The 22413-nt window shown below is 41.0% G+C and overlaps 2 protein-coding genes across 2 annotated transcripts in view; one reads left to right on the forward strand and one right to left on the reverse strand.

The window, feature by feature from the left end:
* KCTD8 (potassium channel tetramerization domain containing 8) overlaps positions 1 to 22413 on the reverse strand; it is a 154059-nt gene that overhangs the window by 25292 nt on the left and 106354 nt on the right. The gene's annotated exons all lie outside the window — the stretch shown is intronic.
* Positions 8161 to 9273, forward strand: LOC130356165 (uncharacterized). Its single transcript, XM_056557291.1, has 2 exons — positions 8161 to 8254; positions 8352 to 9273. Exons 1-2 carry the CDS (start codon positions 8211 to 8213, stop codon positions 8950 to 8952), a joined length of 645 nt encoding a protein of 214 aa, XP_056413266.1. The 5' UTR covers positions 8161 to 8210; the 3' UTR covers positions 8953 to 9273.

Consider the following 22413-nt stretch of genomic DNA (forward strand, 5'->3'; position numbering starts at 1 on the left):
ACATCTCACAGGTGTCTGATAGATTTTTTTGCGCAGTGGTCTGTCAAAAGGAAAAATGAAAATTTTTCATTTACACAGCCCACTGTTCCAAAGATCTATCAAATGCCAGTGGGGTTTAACCCCTTAAGGAACCAGACCATTTTCACCTTAAGGACCAAGCCATTTTTTGCACATCTGACCACTGTCACTTTAAGCATTAATAACTCTGGGATGCTTTTACTTTTCATTCTGATTCTGAGACAGTTTTTTCGTGACATATTCTACTTCATGTTAGTGGTAAATTTTTGTTGAGGCTTGCATCATTTCTTGGTGAAAAATTCCAAAATTTGATGAAAAAATTGAAAATTTAGCATTTTTCTAACTTTGAAGCTCTCTGCTTGTAACAAAAACAGACATTGCAAATAAATTATATATTTATTCATAGATACAATATGTCTACTTTATATTTTCATCATAAAGTTGACAGGTTTTTACTTTTGGAAGACATCAGAGGGCTTCAAAGTTCAGCAGCACTTATCCAATTTTTCACAACATTTTCTAAATTGGAATTTTTCAGGGACCAGTTCAGTTTTGAAGTGGATTTGAAGGGACTTCATATTAGAAATACCCCACAAATGACCCCATTATAAAAACTGCACCCCTCAAAGTATCCAAAATGACATTTGGGTAAGTGTGTTAACCCTTTAGGTGTTTCACAGGAATAGCAGCAAAGTGAAGGAGGAAATTCAAAATCTCCATTTTTTACACTCGCATGCTCTTGTAGACCCAGTTTTTGGATTTTGTAACCCAATTTCTCTAGAGTAAGGAAATACCTCATATGTGTATGTCAAGTGTTCGGCTGGTGCAGTAGAGGGCTCAAAAGGGAAGGAGCAACAATGGGATTTTGGAGAGTGAATTTTTGCTGAAATGGTTTTTGGGGGGCATGTCACATTTTGGAAGCCCCTATGGTGCCAGAACAGCAGAAAAACCCCACATGGCATACCATTTTGGAAACTACACCCCTCAAGGCACATACCAAGGGGTCCAGTGAGCCTTAACACCCCACAGGTCTTTGACGACTTTTCGTTAAATTCGAATGTGTAAATGAAAAAAAAAAAAAAAAGTTTCACTAAAGTGAATTCACTTCCAGGCAGTGGAAGAGAGGTGGTTGTGGTTGTGATAAATATAAAGCAAATACACTATGTTGAGCTAGCGATTGTTTGTCTGTATACAAGAGTGTGAAGCATACAAGTGAGTGAGTATAAAAGTGAGGGGACTTAAAATTAAGGGACTTTAAATTCAGGAAGTTTAAATTGAAATATTTGATTTTTTTTTTCTTTTCTGTTAATTTTTGCAATCCCCAAATCTAGTATGACCTTCATGTTGGAAAAGGCAGTCCAGTGTGCATCTTGCACAATGTATGCAATCCTTGAACAACAGTTTGAGGGTGCATATTGTTGTGCGAGATGTGTGCGAGTTGCTCACTTGGAAGCCCAGATCCTGGATCTAGAGGAGCAACTGGCAACACTGAGATGCATTGACAACCCGGAGAGGAGTCTCCTGCTCACTGAGCAGGTACTCTCTGGGGTAGAGGTGGGGGAGGATAGTGGGACGGAGGTGCAGGACAGTCAGGCAGTTAGCTGGGTTACAGTTAGAAAACGGTGTAGAGGGAAAAGTGTCAGGGAGGCTAGTCCTGAACTGGCACACCCCAACAAGTTTGCCCTGTTGGCAGATGAGGGGGATGCCATTTCAGAGCTAGCGGTACTGCAGCAGGACTCTGCCTCTGACCGCCAGGGGGGGTGTCTGCTCCAGTAAGGAGGGAGGGAGGAGAGAAGCAGGCCAGACAGGTACTGGTAGTAGGGGACTCAATTATTAGAAGGACAGACAGGGCGATCTGTCACAAAGACCGGGATCGCCGAACAGTGTGTTGTCTTCCTGGCGCTCGAGTTCGGCACATTGCGGTTCGGGTTGACAGGTTGCTGGGTGGGGCTGGAGAAGACCCAGCAGTCATAGTACATATTGGCACCAATGACAAAGTAAGAGGTAGACGGATTGTCCTTAAAAAGGATTTCAGGGACTTAGGCTGCAAGCTTAAGGCAAGGACCTCCAAAGTAGTATTGTCTGAAATATTACCTGTATTACGAGCCACACCAGAGAGGCAGCGGGAGATTAGAGAGGTAAACAAGTGGCTCAGAAGCTAGTTGTAACGCCGAGCACTCCGGGTCCCGCTGCTTCCCCGGAGAGCTCACGGTGTTACTCTGCCTGCAGCGCTCCGGCCGGCGCTGCTGACCGAGAGCGCTGCTACCCTGCCACCGGAGGGGATGCGATCCGCGGGACAGGACGTGCCCGCTCATGGATCGCATCCCATGTCTCTTCTCACCTGCTCTGTCTTTCCTCTGTCCCAGCCCGATGCGCGCGCCAGCTCTCTGAAATTTAAAGGGATAGTGCACCACTAATTAGTGCCTGGCCCAATCTACCCCAATTACTGTTTTCCCTATAAAACATCACTTCCCATTCCTGTCCCTGCCTGATCTTGTTGCCTAGTGCCTAGTGAAAGCGTTCCTGTGTGTCCTTGCCTGTGTTTCCAGAATCTCTGCTGTTGCCCCTGACTGCGAACCTTGCCGCCAGCCCTGATGTTTCTGCTACGTCTGACCTTGCCTTGCCTTGTCCTTTTGTACCGCCCCATCTCAGCCGCCAGAGAGGTTGAGTCGCTACCGGGTGGAATGACCTGGGGGTTACCTGCCGCAGCAAGTCCATCCCGCTTTGCGACGGGCTCTGGTGAATACCAGTAACCCCTTAAACTCCATTCCCCTGGTATGGCCCACGCCGGTATGGCCCACGCCATCACCTCTCTGGTACAGAGGATCCACTCCCAGTGTCCTCACCCTCCGCCAACCCGGATCCTGACACTAGTGTAGGAAGGAGGGGTTTGGGTTCATGGAGAACTTGGCCGACTTCAACTTTAAAGGAAACAGGTTTCTAACTATAGCTAAAGACAATTATCTGTCCCAAATGGTGCAGGGCCCGACCAGAGGAGGCGCCCTACTAGACTTAATATTTCCCAACGTACTGTACCTGACAGAGTAATTAATGTGCAAGTAGATGGACACCTAGGAAATAGTGATCATAATTTAATACATTACAACTTGTTCTTCAATAAGGGAATCGCTCGAGGGGCCACAAAAACAATGAACTTTCGGAAGGCAAAGTTCGATCAACTTAGAGAAGCCCTTAACAATATAAAATGGGATAATGTCCTCAAAAAGAACAACACTGACACTAAATGGGAGACTTTTAAAAATATCTTACATTTTCACTGTAAGATGTATATACTTTATGGGAATAAAAGGGTCAGAAATAAAAGAAAACCAATATGGATGAATAAAAATGTTAAGGGGGCAATAAATGACAAAAATAAAGCATTTCAATTACTAAAACAGGACAGCAGTGAAGAAGCATTAAAAAGCTATAGAGAAAAATGTGAAATATGTAAAAAACAGATAAAAGCCGCAAAAATAGAGACAGAAAGACTCATTGCCAAAGAGAGTATAATTAATCCCAAAATGTTCTTTAATTATATAAAAATGAAAGTGTTGGCCCTTTAAAAGAAGATGAGGAAGAAATTATAAACGGGGATCAGGAAAAAACAAATATACTAAACAAATTCTTCTTCACTGTATTCACTGAGGAAAATGAAATGCCAGGTAAAATACAGTGTGATAAGGTAAACTCCCCAGTACAGGTCACCTGTCTAACCCAGGAAGAAGTACAGTGCCACCTACAAAAAATCAAAATAGACAAATCACCAGGTCTAGATTGCATTCACCCCCATGTTCTAAAGGAATTAAGTAATGTAATAGACAGACCCCTATTTTTAATATTCAGGGACTCTATAGTGACAGGGACTGTTCCCCAGGACTGGCGCATGGCAAATGTGGTGCCAATATTTAAGAAGGGGTCAAAAGGTGACCCCGGGAATTATAGACCTGTTAGTTTTACCTCGGTTGTATGTAAATTGTTTGAGGGTTTCCTAAGAGATGCTATTTTGGAATATATTGATAAAAATAAATGTATGACCCTGTATCAGCATGGATTTATGAGGGATTGATCCTGTCAAACTAACCTGATCAGCTTTTATGAGGAGGTGAGCACCAGACTGGACCAGGGGCAATCGCTGGATGTCGTATATCTTAATTTTTCCAAAGCATTTGATACGGTTCCACATTAAAGGTTGGTGCATAAAATGAGAAGGTTTGGGCTGGGGGAGAATGTGTGCAAGTGGGTAAGTAACTGGCTCAATGATAGGAAACAGACAGTGGTTATTAATGGTACTTATTCTGATTGGGTGACTGTTACTAGTGGGGTACCACAGGGGTCCGTCTTGGGTCCTGTCCTATTTAATATATTCATGAATGACCTTGCAGAGGGGTTGAATAGTAAAGTAGCAATCTTTGCAGATGACACCAAACTCTGTAAAGCGGTAAACACTATAGAGGACACTGCACTGTTACAAATGGATCTGGATAGGTTGGAGGTTTGGGCTGGGAAGTGGCAGATGAGGTTCAACACTGATAAATGTAACGTAATGCACATGGGGAAGAAAAATCCGAGCTGGGATTATGTATTAAATGGGAGAACACTTGGGACGACAGACATGGGAAAGGACTTAGGAGTCTTAGGTAACAGTAAACTTAGCTGTAGTGACCAATGTCGGTCAGCTGCTGCCAAGGCTAATAAAATCATGGGGTACATCAATAGGGGCATAGATGCCGACGACAAGGAAATAATTCTACCGCTGTAAAAATCACCTCACATAAAATACTGTGTACAGTACTGGGCACCAGTGTACATGAAAGATATAGTGGAGCTGGAGAGGGTTCAAATCCCACTAAGGACAACAATAAATAAATAAAGACTTATTATTATTATTATAACGTCAGCAGAGAGCACTGTGCTCGTGATGTCATCAGAGAGCATTCCAAAAAGAAAATAATTTCCTCTGTAGTATTCAGCAGCTAATAAGTACAGAAAGGATTACGATTTTTTAATAGAAGTAATTTACAAATCTGTTTAACTTTCCGGAGCCAGTTGATTTAAAGAAAAAAGGTTTTAACCGGAGTACCCCTTTAATGGTATAGAGAACTGTGACTAGTGCATTAACTCTGTGATTTTTTGCCCATTGAAACCAGTAGGCCCATTGTGGTCTATGGGGAAAAGCTGCTGAGTTGCCCATAGCAACCAATCAGATCGCTTATTTCATTTTTGAAAAAGCCTCTGAAAAATGAAGGAAGTAATCTGATTTGTTGCTATGGGCAACTCAGAAACTTTTCCTCTGGACAGGTTTTGATAAATCTCCCTCTATGGGGGAGATTCATCAAAACCAGTGAGGAGGAAGAGTTGTGCAGTTGCCCATAGCAACCAATCAGATTGCTTCTTTCATTTTTGAAAAGGCCTCTGAAAAATGAAGGAAGCAATCTGATTGGTTGCTATGGGCAACTCAGAAACTTTTCCAGGAAAATTTGCTGAGTTGCCCATAGCAACCAATCAGATCGCTTCTTTAATTTTGCAGAGGCATTGTGAAAAATGAAAGAAGCAATCTGATTGGTTGCTATGGGCAACTGCACAACTCTTCCTCTACACTGGTCTTGATGAATCTCCCCCATAGAGGGAGATTTATCAAAACCTGTCCAGAGGAAAAGTTTCTGAGTTGCCCATAGCAACCAATCAGATCGCTTCTTTCATTTTTGAAAAAGCTTCTGAAAAATGAAGGAAGCAATTTGATTGGTTGCTATGGGCAACTCAACAGCTTTTCCAGGAAAGAAAAGTTTAACCACAACACTGTAACACTCTGTCCACCTTGGGACTCGAACCAGTGACGGTCTCCCATCCCACTGTGCTGCCGAGATGGTCCTGCTTATCTTAGATGCAGTGAGATCCCCATAGACCACAATTAGACTATTGGTTTCAATGGGCAAAAAATCACAGAGTTAATGCATTAGTCACAGTTCTCTATACCTTTAATGAAGGGAGGGCTCAATATTCGCAAATTTGCGCATATGCGCACAAATTTTCACATATGCACAAAAAAAGCGAATATTCGTAATTATGAATATATAGTGCTATATTTGCAATATTCGCGAATTCGCGAATATGCTATATTCGCTATTAAAATTCGAATTGCGAATATTCGTGAACAACACTAGGGATAGGCATAAGGCTATCCTTCATATAAGATAGGGCCAGGGACTATTGATAGGATTCCGATTATTGGGCAGACTACATGGGCCAATTGGTTCTTATCTGCCGACACATTCTATGTTTCTATACTGTATGGATATCAGAAAAATGGTTCCAAGCTCTTATTTCTTTATTAAATTCACTACTTAGGGGCAGGAAAGCACGAGAATGAAATATGTTTCTTTAACGTTAGCTGAGCACGATGGGGGTTGGGCACTTTTTTTTTAGGTACTTTTTAGCACTAAAATTGCAGACTATTATGAGTAGTGTTGCTCGCGAATATTCGCAATTCGAATTTTATTCGCGAATATCGCACATTCGCGAATTCGCGAATATTCGCGAATATAGCGCTATATATTCGTAATTACGAATATTGTTTTTTTTTTTTTTTTTTTTTTCACAGTACACATCACAGTGATCATCCCTCTCTGCTTCCAGCTTGTGTGGTGTAAAGAAGGCTCTAATACTACTGTGTGAGACTGGTGTGCGAATTTTCGCATATGAGAAAATTTGTATATGCTAATTTTCGCATATGCGTATTTTCGCTTATGCTAATTTTTGTATATGTTAATTTTCGCATATGTTAATTTTCGCACACGCGAATATTCACATATGCAAAAATAAAACAAGAATATTACGAATATGCGAATATTCGCGAATATGACGAATATTCGTCCATATATTCGCGAATTCGAATATGGCCTATGCCGCTCAACACTAATTATGAGAAGGAGGGAACATGTAGTCCTATTTTTTCTCTCTAAGGGTATGTTCAAACTACGGAATTCCCGCGGAATTCCACGGGCGGAATTCCGCAAGCCAAATTCCACGGGCGGAATTCCGTGAGCCGAATTCCGCGGTGTGAACTTAACATTAGTGTGAATGGGTTTCCGCGAGACCCTGTCACACTGCGGAATTTCAGCGCCGCTGAAATTGTTCCGCGCAAAGAAAGAACATGTTCATTCTTTGCACGGAAGTCCGCGAGCACTGCATAGCTGTCAATGGTGACGGCTAAGTGCCGCCCGGTTCTATCGCCGCCGCCGGCTGCCAGTCTGAATCTCCGCTCGCTGAATTCAGCGAGCGGAGATTCCGTTCACACACTGTAGTGTGAACATACCCTAATGGGTCGTTATAAGGATATTTTTGAGATTTTGGAAGCTGGGATACTCACTACACCCATGCATATCTATATAATAAAGTATGGGAGGAACTTAAAAAAAATTTAAAATCACATGGAGTTTTGACTTTACTTCATTATGGTCGAATAAAGCACTTAAAGAATTCCTTAAAATTAAAGATTCACTCTTTTGGATGAAAAGGGGCTTATTTATGTAAATCAATTATAGGCTTTAGGTCAAATAAAGTCGTTTGAAGAGATAGCCCATAAGTATGGGGTGGCAGACAATCAGAAACTTTGTTTTTTTTACAAATAAGTAACGCAGATCATAAACCAATAAAAGGAGAGATTGGAGATTTCAGGGATTCTATATATAAGAAAAGTTTAATTAGACTATTTCCTTATGTGAAGTTGCTGTCTGGGCATGCTGGGAGTTGTGGTTCTGCAGCAGTTGGGGGTTCACAGCTTGAAGACCACTGCTATAGAGGGTGCAAATGTATCTGAGCCCTGGAACTCAAATAATGTGAAATATGAGATGATCAAAATGGAGCCCCTGCACTAATTACTTGGGTTCTGGGCTCTGTAAGGTCCATAGTAAAAACATCAGGTTCTGTCTATAGCAGATACTAAATCATGGCAGCTCCAAGAAACAAGCAGTCATTCTGACATGTCACATGTGATGTCATAGACAGCTGGAGTCCTGACATTCCACTGTCAGCCGCCCGAGCCTTCAGTCTGTAGATTGTTCCAGTGAGTTAGTGAGATTAGTGAGATTAGCGTCTTCTTCTACTTGCCTGAAATGGAGCTAAAAGGTTTGGGGTTCATCCCCCTCCTGTTGGCGTTTTGGTGTGCGGCCTGGCTTGCCACCAATTACATCATGACGGTCGTCCTGTCGTCCTCGGCCATGCCACCTTGCCACTGGTGAGCATCAAGTAAGATAAACAAGCACATGATTCTTATTTCATGGGTTGGGAGTGAGGAAATATCCATAATAACATTGGTTTCTTTTCCTTCACAGTGACGTGGGAAATTTCTTTCACAAAAGCATATTATTCAGAATTGGATTCATAGCGACGTCCATTGGCACTTTGGTACTAACCTTTCTTATTTATAAGTATATGGTTATGCATACTGAAGAGTTCAGGGGTCATCAGGTCCTGATCCAGAGGATCCTGCTGGCCATTGTGTGGGCCTCCTGTTTTGCAACAGCTTTCATGCATGTATTTTCCCCCAAAGAATATCCCAGGATACACTTTGTCAGCACGATAATTTCAATTACATGTGAAGCCTTATACTACCTTGGGCAGTCCATCCAGATGTATAAATTACCAGGAGCAAAAAAAGTCATCCACCATTGTAGATGCACCTGCTGTGGCCTGACTTTTGTCTGTGTAATTTTCTATTTTGGATATGAAACATTAAAGGATTTATTCTATAATGATGAAGACTGGGACGAGATCCGTGAAATCCCCATCATAATCATCGAGTGGGTGATGCTTCTACTGATCCTGATAAACATCGTGACCTATTATTCCACCATGCAGAGGTTATTGTTGACTGTCTCCAGAAACAGCTGCACACTCTCTCTTAGAGTAAAAATTGATGACTTCGGGGTGTAGACCACCACGGGGGCCATCAAGTGGACTTCTGGGAGAGATACTGCACAGGATACGGAAAAACATCTAAAGAAGAATAACTGAGGGACTATATATGGTGCCAGTAATCATGACACAATAATATGAGCTGGTGATATTACCTATAAAAAAAAATTAAAATTAAAAAAAAATATTGGTGTGTGAAGTGTAATACCTAGTTAGAAAAACAGAATCAAATTCATAATTATAACTACCCTCTGCATTACCCTGTTTATTATTTTTCAAGCAAGCACTTTGTTCTAATTCGTCCACTCTCTGGCGTGCTCCTTGTATAAGGGGTTTGGGATACCCTTTTTGTTCAAAACGATCCTCCAGGTTATCTAGTTGTTGCTGCCATTTTTGTGTGGAAGAAAAATTCCTTCGGATTCTTTTCATTTTTACCGAATGGAATGTTCTTCTTCCATTATTTAAGATGGCAACTGTTAAAGTCGAGATAGCTGTTTGCATCCACCTCCTTAAAATAGGTGGCAGTATGCAAACAGCCATCCTGAATATAGATATTTATATCCAGGAACTCAAATTTTTTGGGGGACTGATGCAGCGCTGCCTTTGGCAATCTCTGGCTCTGCCATAGCGCTTTTTTTGAGGAGGCGTGTCGTCTGCCCCTTCGTCTGGTGGTCAACACTAGTGTTGCTTGCAAATATTCGCAATGCGAATATTCGCCAATATAGCACTATATATTCGAAATTACGAATATTGTTTTTTTTTATTTTTTTTCACAGTACACATCACAGTGATCATCCCTCTCTGCTTCCAGCTTGTGTGGTATAAAGAAGGCTCTAATACCACTGTGTGAGACTGGCGTACGAATTTTCGCACATGGAAAAATTAGCATATGCAAATTTTCGTTTATGCTAATTTTTTGCATATGGTAATTTTCGCACATGGGAATTTTCGTTTATGCTAATTTTAAAATATAACGCGAATATTACGAATATGTGAATTTAGCGAATATATGACAAATATTCGTCCATATATTCTCGAAATATCGTGAATTCGAATATGGCCTATGCTGATCAACACTAATCAATATTACTATTATACAATGGGACATATAATACTGGCGCATCAGGAGCACACAGTACCACCACAAAGTAACTGCATAGTACATCCATGCTGTTACTGAATAGAACATGTTATACACAGACCAGTTTTCCTCCCCATGAAGTGCCCATATAATGGTAGATACCAGATCTACTCTTGCTCTGCAGACTCTGTAAGTTACATTCAGTGATTCACAGCCGTCATCTTCTCTGGTCACAGTCATTGATTTTTCCTTTTCTTCTCCATCTGGTCCAATCCTTAAGAACTCACAGACAGTGATAAAAATAGATTCTCTGGTCTGACGAAATGTCTGAAGAAAACTGTGCACTGCTCATGACCTGCCCAATACCATCCCTACAGTGGTGGGGACAGTGAGACATGTCAGGGTTGAGAGAAAGCTGAATGGAGCAGACTGGGCTGAAGTATTAATCACTAGTAGGTGACTAAGAACTCTCCTGTACTTAAAGAGGTTATCTGGCAAATAAAACTTATTCCCTGTGCACAGGATAGGGGATAAGTGTCTGACCACTGGGATCTGACCACCTGTAATCTTCAGAATGGGGCCCCTCTCTTACCTTCCGAAACTGGTCTCAAGAGTGACAGACCGTTTTGCCACCAGTTTGTCTTGAAAGGTGGGGGCAGGAGCACTCAGAGGTGAGAGACAGAGCCCTGATCTGAAAATAGTAAGGGTGCCAGCAGTTAGATGCCCCATGATCAGACACTTTTTTCCCAATCCTGTGTATAGGGGATACGTTTTTTTCATTAGGTAAACCATTTAAAGGAGTTATTCGGGATTAGAAAAAAAACATAGCTTTTTTCTTGCAGAAAGAGCACCCCTTTTATCCTCAGTTTGTGTGTGGTACTGCAGTTGAAGTAAAGTAAAGTAAATTGAGTCGAATTGTAATACCCCACACAACTATATCAACTATCACAAGCTGATGCTGCCATAAGTTTTGAAGGGAATTTGTCATCAGTGTAACCCGCACTAACCTTGTAGTATGTGTGACACTGATTATATCGATACTTACCTATCCATGGTGCATGGTCCCGTTTGTCTGTTATCTTCCTTATTCCTTCGTCAGGCTTGGTGCGCGGCAAGAGCACACTGATGTTGCCGCTGCTGCTTCTGCGCTGGGTCCTGCTCGCTAAAACAAGGAAGATAATGGGACAACAGATCGGGGATAGGTAAGTATTATTATCAGCAGTGTCACCTGCACTAACAGTCTGGACCAACAGGTTACTGCGGGTAACACTGATGACAGATTCATTTAATGTTTTTAAACATCATTGTATTTAAATAGACACGTTCAATATGTAGTATATAAAGTCGGGTTCTACCTAGGCCAGTAAAAGCAATGGTTACTTATCTGCTCTATCCTGCACTTACAGAGACTTTGAAAAAAAGATTTACCATGAACGTAAAGCCAATCTTACAGTAATTAATGGCTTTGAGAAGATCAGTTCTTCTATTGTGACAAATATTATTGCTTTCTCATTAAAGGGGTACTCTGCTGCACACATCTATCTAAAGCAGTGTTTCTCAACCACTGTGCCGCGGCACACTAGTGTGCCGTGACATAGTGTTAGGTGTGCCGAAAGTTGCTTTAGGGACATAGGGATGCCTCTAAGTCCCTGCGGCCCCGCGTTTACTTTAAAAATGCGGGGACCGCCGGGAGGTAGCGCACGCAGGGACGTCACTGATGTCCCATGCGTGCGCTCATAGCAACAATCGCGGAGGACCGGAGCAGCAAGGAGGACACACGCTGTCAACTTGGTAAGTGTTACTAGCGGCGCGTCTCCTTCGGTGTTCCGAGCACCGCTCCTCCGGAGAAGCGGTGCTCGGAACACCGAAGTGGGGCAGTACACAGGCATACAGGCATACAGCCTTCAGTAATACACTGTATGGCTGAAGGCTGTATGTCCGTGGGGGAACTATACTGGACCTAATGTGGGGGGACTATACTGGGCCTAATGTGGGGGACCTATACTGGACTTAATGTGGGGGACTATACTGGACCTAATGTGGGGGGACTATACTGGACCTAATGTGGGGGGACTATACTGGGCCTAATGTGGGGGAACTATACTGGACCTAATGTGGGGAACTATACTGCACCTAATGTGGGGAACTATACTGCACCTAATGTGGGGGAACTATACTGGACCTAATGTGGGGGGACTATACTGGGCCTAATGTGGGGGGACTATACTGGGCCTAATGTGGGGGGACTATACTGGGCCTAATGTGGGGGAACTACACTGCCAATCTAATGTGAGGAGCTATACTGGACCTAATGTGGGGAACTATACTGCACCTAATGTGGGGGGACTATACTGAACCTAAAATGGGGGGAACTATACTGGACCTAATGTGGGGGACTATACTGGACCTAATGTGGGGGAACTACAACCTAATGTTGGGGAACTACAACCTAATGTGGGGGTAACTATACTGCCAACCTAATGTGGGGGAAAATAAGATATATGCAAGATAAGATATATGCAGTGTGCATAGGAATTTGTTCATAGTTTTTTTCTTTTATAGTCCGGCCCTCCAAGGAGACAAGTACTGAATGACAGTGAGACAGATAAATAGATATAGTGCAGTGCGTTTTTTTCCTTTTTTTTTTTTGCTTGTCAATCTCGGTAGCGGTGCCCCGCGAAAAAAAAAATTTCCGAGGTGTGCCCCGACCCAAAAAACACTGATCAAAAGGGAAACACTGATCAAAAGGATAAGGAATATCTAAAGGATAGGGGATAAGGTGTTAGATCTCAGGGGTCCTGCCACTGGGGACCCCAGCGATCTCCGGGCCGGCAGCTGCAGCGTCCGGAACACAGAAGCTTGCAGGCTAGTACAGATCCGTCACACCTCCTCCCATAGACTTGAATGGAGGGGGCGTGGCAGCCTGTATCGCCAGTCATCGGGAACGAAGCAGAGTTTGCTCAGTACCCCGAATGACAGGGGTGTCGTCCCGAAGATTGTGGGGGTCCCCAGCAGCGGGACCCTCATGATCTAACATTTTATCCCCTATCCTTTGGATAGGGGATAAGATGTGTGCAGCAGAGTACCCCTTTAATTGTCCTGAGTATACAAAGTGGATGCAGTAGTGGCAGATCATAACCTTTCTGATGAAAAATCCGTTTTTTTCTGAAGAAGTACCATCAGTGAATGCAGCCATTCATGCACTCTCCTGTAGCATAGACTAGATTATTTGTTAGGTAGTACTTACAGGTGAACACATGCTATTTCTACATGTGAACAAAAAGTACTGAATATTAGACATTACTTTGTCAGCCATGAGTTGAACCTAACTAGAATTTTTACGTTTTCCTTTTTATTTTCTAACCCCATGTAAAACACCATGAACATGTGACTAGAGAAAGAAAGTGTTTTAGGGTCCATTCACACAGGCGAATTACCTGTGGAATTGACTTCAATGGGTCAGTAGATTTTCCTTCAGACATACTGAAGTCAATGGTAGAAATTCTGCAGGTAATCCACCCGTGTGAACGACGGGTGTTTTCTATGCTCCATCATATGCTCTTTCTTTCATTTGAAATTCTCAAATAAAGCAAGAACTTTTATCTGACCGTCTGGTGCTGGGCAATTCTTTTTCTTCTTCTGTACCTGCAATTGAAGCTAGAGGTGTTGCTGGCAGGGCCACTGTACAGGTGGTTAAAGAGGGAAGGAGGTGAGAAGTGATTAGCTACAGTCTTTTCCATAAAAAATTACTGATTTTACCACAATAATTTTATTAAAAATTTGTAGGATGTCTTCTATCTTCAAATTTTTTTTACCCATATATGAAGAATTTCTTAATGTTTGAGACAAAAAGAAAGCTGACAAATTCCCACAATTTAGAATTTAACTAGAAGTGAAAAATACAGAAAACATGGATGACCATATATATAGTATTAGCACATACTCTGCCAGAGAAGCTTAATTCTGTTCAAGTTGCTAAGTCATGTCCGCTCTCGGTCAGTCATGAAGAACTTCAGCACAGTGTGCCGTTAAGAGAACTAACTCCAATTCATGGTGAAGGAGTATCTGTTCTTTATTCAGGGTTTTTAACTCTAAAAAGGAGAAATTACTCAAGAGAGAAGTGATAGAAGCTGTACAAGGGCTTTTCTGCTACCAATGGTACCACACATTGTGCCACACATCTTACAAGTCACAACCTTTTTCACCTTATGTAAGATAAACCCTCTCCCAGTAGACATAACCTTAAAGGGTTGCTCCTGTGGAAAAAATTTTAAATCAACTGGTGCCAGAAAGTTAAACAGATTTGTAAATTACTTCTATTAAAAAATCTTTACCCTTCCAGTACTTTTTAGCAGCTGTATGCTACAGAGGAAATTCTTTTCTTTTTGAATTTCTTTTTTGTCTAGTCCACAGTGCTCTCTGCTGACACCTGATGCCCGTATCAGGAACTGTCCAGAGCAGGAGAAATCCCCATTGCAAACATATGCTGCTCTGGGCAGTTCCTGACACGGACAGAGGTGTCAGCAGATAGCACTGTGGACAAGACAAAAAAGAAATTCAAAATAAAAGAATTTCCTCTGTAGCATACAGCTGCTAAAAAGTACTGGAAGGGTAAAGATTTTTTAATAGAAGTCATTTACAAATCTGTTTAACTTTCTGGCAACAGTTGATAAAAAAAATGTTTTCCACTGGAGTACCCCTTTAACCTCTTGAGGAAGAAGGGCGTGGGTCATAGTGGGGTGGTCCCAGAGGCTTTCTGCTGGGACCTGTGGCTAATGCCGGACATCACCGATCATGGTGATGCCCGCCATTAATCCCTTAGACGCCACGGTCAAAGTTGATTGCAGCATCTAAAGTGTTAAAAAAAACATGTCCTGGCTGCTCAGCGGTGTCCCGATCAGCTGAGAAGATTGCGGGAGGGCACTTATCTGCCTATTCATTGTCTGATCAATGCTCTGATGCTCCAGTCAGCCAAGGCAGGCAGAGTGCCAATAACATTGATCAATGCTATGCTATGGTATAGCATTGAAGAGTGTATGCAATCTGAAGATTGCACCTAATAGTCCCTATTGTGTAAAAAAAAAAGTTTAAAAAAGTAATAAAAGAGATTTAACACCTCCCCTGATAAAAGTTTTAATCACCCCGCTTTTTCCATTAAAAAAACTAAATAAATAAGTCAACAAAAATAAACATAAACATATGTAGTATCGCCATGTGCATAAATGTCCGAACTATAATAATGTAACATAAATTTAACTGCACTGTCAATGGCGTCAATGTTAAAAAAAAGTCGAAGTCCAGAATTGCGTATTTTTGGTCACTTTCCATACCATAACAAAAATGTAAACAGAAAAATAGAAAAGTTATAGGGGTCAGAAGAGGACATTTTTAAACATGCAATTTTTCGTACAAAAAGTTATCGTTTTTTAAAAGAAGTAAAACAAAATCAAACCTACATAAGTTGGGTATCATTTTGTGATATGGACCTACAGAATAAATATAACGTGTATTTTTTACCGAAACATGCACTGTGTAGAATTAAAAGCCCACAAAAGTTACAAGATATTTTTTTTTTTAATTTTGCCCCACAAATAATGTTTATTTTTTCTTTTTTGTTTCACCATAGACTTTTTGGTGAAATGATTGATGTCATTACAAAGTAAAATTGGGGGCATAAAAAACAAGCCCTGTCTGTAGATGGAAAATGATGTAGATGATTTTTAGAAGCGGAGGAAGAAAAGGGGTTAACTGGATTGTGTCTATCCCACAGCAACATGTAAAGTGTTCTGAGTGTTATCAGAGACTTATTATATTATTTATATACCAAAGAAAACATTTTTTAAGCGTTTTGCTGAACCAACATCCGTGCATCTTATGACTCCATTGATAAAGCTGTCCCAATGTTTTGGTTTTTCAAGCATTTTAATGAACAGGTCCTTGGACCAAGTTTAGATCTGGAATATCTAATATTACTTCTACCATCGTTATTTTAAATTCATTGTGTGTACTCTGTGAAAGTGCATTATTTACGAGAATTGCTCCTGTTCTAGTAGAGTACTGCTATTTGCTTTGTTTGCACTATTTGTGCTGACTTGCATGTCTGTAGAAGTTCATCTAAAGTTATTAACTTCTACTTTTAGAAGCCTTTTTTAACCTTTGTTACTGTGACTCTGCAGCTTCAGCGATCTCACAATGTATATGTACTTGCATATTAAGACTTTCATGAAAGAAATGTGTTCATTGGCTTCCATTTGTGTATGCACTTTAATTGTATATGTTTAGACTGTATGAATGTATTTATTATTCATTACTGAATACACTGCCTAGCAATGATGTGCAATCTACAAGTCTGTAACATTTGGTAGGACTATATGTGGGGCATTGTTAATGCGTTTTTTAGAGATGAGCGAACATACAGTAAATTCGATTCGTCACAAACTTCTCGGCTCGGCAGTTGATGACTTATCCTGCATAAATGAGTTCAGCTTTCAGGTGCTCCCGTGGGCTGGAAAAGGTGGATACAGTCCTAGGAGACTCTTTCCTAGGAATGTATCCACCTTTTCCAGCCCACCGGAGCACCTGAAAGCTGAACTAATTCATGCAGGATAAGTCATCAATTGCCAAGCCGAGAAGTTCGTGACAAATCAAATTTACTGTAAGCGTTTTTAGCAAAGTCACTCCTGATATCCACTAAAGTATTGTGGATATTCTATATTCTGCCATAGTCATAGGACTGTACTCAAAGTACTGAAAAATTATGTTGGTTACAATATTATTTAAATCTACTTGTGTGAATAATGCAGGAGATAACACTAAGCATAGAAAATACACAAGACTCAAGTCCAGCATTCTCTTCCTTGTCCTTTGGGTGGCAGCTAGAACTCTTAGGGTCTATTCACACGGTGGAATTTCTTCCAGCAATGAAAGCCCAATACACTTCTATGGGATTCTGCACTCCCGTTGACACTTCGGAAATCCATCAGAACATGCCGGTGTTAGGACTGCTCGGAAATGCGCCATCTCATAGACGACAATGCATTTCCTTGCGAAATCCGCAAAAACATTGAACATGTTTAATGATTTTGCGGATGCCGGAATCAGGATTTTCATGGTAGATGTTGCTGCCGCAGAAAGTCTGCCTTCCACATTATTCCGCACAACCTTCATGTCATCATTTACCAGCGTACTTCACACTCCATGTACTTCACATATGCACATACAGACACCGTCTGGACAACCGACTCACACAGCTGTATCCTGACAAACAATTATTCTATTGAAAAGATGTGTGGTGGCCCAGTACAGAAGTTGCACCCCTGTACCCTAGCTGCCCTATCAGGCAGACTCCATTCCCTGACCCCTGGCCCCCCCCCCTCTACTTGTGTCCTATATATCCCTTCAAGTGCCTATGTCATGTAATGCATTGTGGGTTTAAATTCCCTACAATAAATTTTCCACGGTATTTACTAAGGTTTCCCTACATTTTCCACTTTCCCTACACTTTGCTTTTTTTTACACATGCTCTAATCTGTCTGGTTTTCCTCATCTAAATCCACCACATTTTCTGTGGAAACCTTAGTAAATATGTTGGGTTTTTTGTGAAAATGTCGGCAATGCGCCCCTTTTCGGAGACCATGTCCCCTTTTCGGGTTTTCTTAGCAAAATGGAGAATTAGTCGGGTTTTTTTTTTTCAATTCTGGCGCACATTCTGGTGCAAATTCAGGCGTAGACAGAATTTCTGGTGCAATGCAACAGAATCTGGCGCACAACCAGACATAACATTTCGGGTTTGCAATAGTAAATTAGGGCCAAAATGTTATATATCTTTAAGAACTGTTGTCATGTGATTGTAACCAGGGAAGGTACCAGTGACCATGTGACCTACAGGGTGACCTATGGGACCGCTCCAGAGTCTCCCCCATATAAACCCTGGGTGGAGCTAGTTCAGTTTCTTTTTACAGCTTAGCTGCATTAAGTCCACTACCCCTCAAGTCCAAGTCAAAACCTGGTAAGCTACAAGCGGGGTGAAGTCTGTCATTCTCAGTCAGTCTCAGTCAAGTCAGTCCAAGTCAATCTGTCTCAAGTCAGCGTGGCCCTGCATCAAATTGTCCAAGTCCACTATAAGTCGCAGCAAGCCCTGTGGTCTCTGAAGTCACTGGTCACCTCCTTAGACCTAGCCAAGCTGTATAGACTGTTACACCTGTCTGACTCAGTAAAGCTGCCATTGTCCCATAACTTGGTATTGGAGTCATATTTGCTGCCGTGCCTAGCCCAGGATCCAGTGGTATACCTTCGGGTGGTGTAGAGGATAAACCATGCCTGGCGTCACGAAAGCAAGGGGTTAATGCCATCTGCCCCTAGGGTAATTCCATCTGCCCTCATCACACCCTCACCACAGATGTCTGAACCCTTGTACAAAGCAAACACCTCTACCTCTTCTTCCATTTGAAGCTCACCTCCATTGCACAAATTGTTGAATAGCTTGTTACTCTTTAACCACTTCTAGACCTGGCCAGTTTTCCCCTTTGTGACCAGGCACATCTTTATTTTAGTATCTTAGGGAGGAATTTATCTTTGTTTAACTCTGGTTTTGTGGTGTAAATTTGTCGCACAGTTTGTTTTTTTAGATACTTTTCATTGTGACTTTTGTTTTAGAATGTTTTTTAAAAAGAACCAAATGGTAATTTCAGGGGATATCATGCAGTGGTCAAGAATTTATGATGTGCAACTTTTCAGTTTGTTGCATCTTTTGTCACAACTGTGCTTAATCTGGCGCAAATCTACACCAACCTTGACTTGGCTTACAAAACTGACTGTGGACAGTATTATCAAAAAGTTGCACGGGTTAAATAAGTCGTACACAAAAATCTCAGAAGCCACCTTCCAATTGGAGTACTGAAGTAAGAAATGTGATCAGCACCATATTTATCACATGGTCTTCACCATGTAATACGTTTGGTGCAGGTACACAGTTTCCACCACAAAAATGAATGTGGTAAAAAGATGTGCACCTACATCACTCTTGATGAATTACCTCCTTAGGGTAGGGTTACACATAGCACATCCACAGCATCAAATACGCTATTGACCGTTCCTACAGTGTGCCTTAAGCTGTGCCCGTGTGTCCTGCTTTGTCTGCTCATAGCAGCAATCTACCGATATAAGCAGACACAAGTCGCTGCACACATACGCATTATACCCACAGATATTGCGGCAGCTCCCGGCCTAGCTCAGGGAGCAGAAGGAGCAACTGCAATGTCTGTGAGTACATTGCACATGTGTGCGAGACTCACAGATCATGTTTCTGCTCGGCGAATTGCAGCTACAAGAAGACAAAGCAGGACACACGGGAACAGTAGCAGGCACACTCTAGTGAGTGGCGCATCCGCAGCATCAAATACGCTGTGGATGCGCTACATGTGACACTACCCTTAGTATTTATTCTAGTACCGGCAGAATTGTATACTATGACGTTTCTTCTCATTCAGTCACACAAATAATTTTTGCATCAAATTTTGTATTTTGATACATAGGGCTTCATTGTTTCATATACTATTTTCATATTTTGGGACCTTGGGAGAAAATGTAAAAAAAATAAAAAATAAAAATAAATGTGTGCATGTTTTTTTTTTTTTTTAATTAATAACACAAAGGGCCACTAAAATATATATTTTTAATTGTATCCTTTCTGTTATGGCCATTTCTTTATACAAGACATATATAGGGGCAAAGCGTTTAGGTGTTGTGTTTTAATATGTTTGTTTTTTTTTCAATCTTTTTTTTATTTTGTTTTGTTATTCTATTTTGCTTTTGAATATTATTAAGTTTCTTCTCATTCAGCTAAGCAAATAGTTTTTTGCTCTTTTTATTTGGATAGGGCTTTATTATTATGATGCCCTTTTAATTTTACTAAACATAAAATAATGTAAACAAATAAATACATGCAGGTGTGGATATTTTTTTAATTACTTTTAATTGTTTCCTTTCTGTTATGGTCATTTTCATGTAAAAATATAGCGACATGACCAGAGATTCTATTTATGGTAAGTTGTTCATTTTTTTGGTTTATTATTTTTATCTATTTTCAGTTTGTTTTGTTATTCTATTTTACTTTTGCTTTATTTATTATTATGTTTCATCTTATGTATTTCATTTATTTTTAATGATATATTGTGCCTCCATAAGACCGTTATGGGGCTTGTTTAACATACCAATATAAATAATTTTCATGTGGAATGTCTGCCCGGAAAATACAGGAGGACATTGTGCACATTAAAAATTCTGGCGGGTGCTTGGACTGTTTCATAGACCGCCATGCATTACCGAGTGAAATTTGCAAAAAGAATACACATGACTATTCTTTATGCGGATGCAGGAATTGGAATTTTGCCATGTGCACAGTGCAGCAGAATCCTATTGAAATCAATGCAGCGTCATTTCTGAGCAAGAGATTTTCTACTTTTAATGTACCCTTGAATTGTAAATATGTTGTATTATATAACCATGATGGAACATTCCTATAAAAATAGTTCCACAGCCCAGAAGGTCAAGTATTCATAAAAAACAGGGCCAGGCTCAAAGCTGTGGATTGTAACATCAATGATAATCCGGAAAATCTGATAATCCAGAGTCATCTTTATTATTGGCACTTTACAACAGCTAATCCTTTCCTTTCTAAGGAATCTTCTCCTCGCTGGAGACAACAATTGCTAGTCTGCATTACTGGCTGACATTGTTACAGCAGTTTTTCATGAAATAAGAATACAGTAACGCATATGTAATAGAGTTATGTGTTCTGAGACAGATTTGTGCTTATTCTAAAATGATATTAAAATCTCCAGGGACATATTAAATAGAAAACACAAATCACAGATACCTATTTAGCAGTTTACTCTCCACTTATTTGAACCTCACAAAAGCCCTAAAAGAAAATGTTTTATGCATTTCCTTGTTTCATTGTCAGTTTCTAATTTGCAGGAACAAACTTTTAAATGCATTCCCTTATCAATATCCAGCAGATGAATGCCGCTCCAGAAATGGTTCAGACCTGCTTTCCTGTGAAAACCCCTAGGTACAGGAAATCTTGAAGTTGGCAGTAAAAATGTCTAGTTGCCACTGTAAGGGATAATTAATCTCATTAACAAATATACAAGCAAGCTGGTGCTATTGGATTGGTATACTGTGCCCGCTGCAAGAGACAAACACTATTCCCTTTTTCCATTTACTTCTGTTTGTGAGCAAATTCATAACTGTTGAGCTGTAAACATCATCGCTCATAGCTTGTTTTCACTGCTTAAAGGGGTTTTCTGCTTTGGACAACTCTTCCGTAACGCCCTACATACACAGTGCAGCTAAACAGAAATGCAGGCAGAAAATAACATCGGGGGTTATTTATGATGTAGTTAAAGAAGCATTCCATGATATATATATATATATATATAATGTTTTTGCTTACATAGTGTGCAGCATTGGCTAGTATCAGAGAATAATATAGAGGTTTTTGTGTATGTCCTTTGCCTACCTCTTTTTACTGATGTGGCAGGCATTGGATAGGCTTCATTTCTGTTTACAAATACACAATGATGTGGCTTCTGTAATGCAGCCTAAGTTTCCCATAAACCCTCTGGCTTTGGCTGGGACGTTTACTTATGCCATCCTGATAGAGGAACGACGGCAGAACATGCCGGCGCTAGGATTGCTTGGAAGTGCGCTGTCTCATAGACGGCAATGCAATTCCATGTGGAGTCTATTCATGTCTATTCATGTATATTCTTTGTGTACACCTGAATTTGAAATACTGTCCCCAGAGTGGTTCAGGTTTATGCCTATTTGACACCAGTTTATAGAGAATGCCCAGTTGACAATTTATTCAATAAATAGCATCTCAGGTATGGAAAGTAATGTTGAAAGGAGAACAAAGGCACCTGTAGAAAAGTATTACTCTACAATCAGTGGAGATAGGCCAGAAGGGAATTTTGGAATTTATATCTGGGGGGGAATGTCAGTTCTTCTGTAATTCAGTTGGTGTGTGGCTGCTTTTTCTTGAGTGGCCCCCATTTATGTACCTGACTGGTCTTATACAGCTTATTAGCATTATGGTGTTGCTATAGCTGTAGCTTTGCCTATGGCTAGTGCAGGGTCTGAGGTAGGAGGCACATTGATAAAAGTAAGGGGGCATCAATGGACTGTAGCTCCCGGACTCTGAATGAGGCATAAGACAACAGAACTGTTTTTCCCTTGAGGGAACAAGACACTATTATTTAAAGGAGACCTGTGGTGCAATATAACTTATTACAATTTAAGTTATAGATAGCGGGGGGCCCATGGGCCCCCGGGATCTCCTGGACAGGGCCGCAGCAGTATGCTGAACAGGGGGTTTTCCATCCCCGCTTGACGCG

This window comes from Hyla sarda, chromosome 1 (genome assembly GCF_029499605.1).
Source record: "Hyla sarda isolate aHylSar1 chromosome 1, aHylSar1.hap1, whole genome shotgun sequence".
Classification (NCBI taxonomy): domain Eukaryota; kingdom Metazoa; phylum Chordata; class Amphibia; order Anura; family Hylidae; genus Hyla; species Hyla sarda.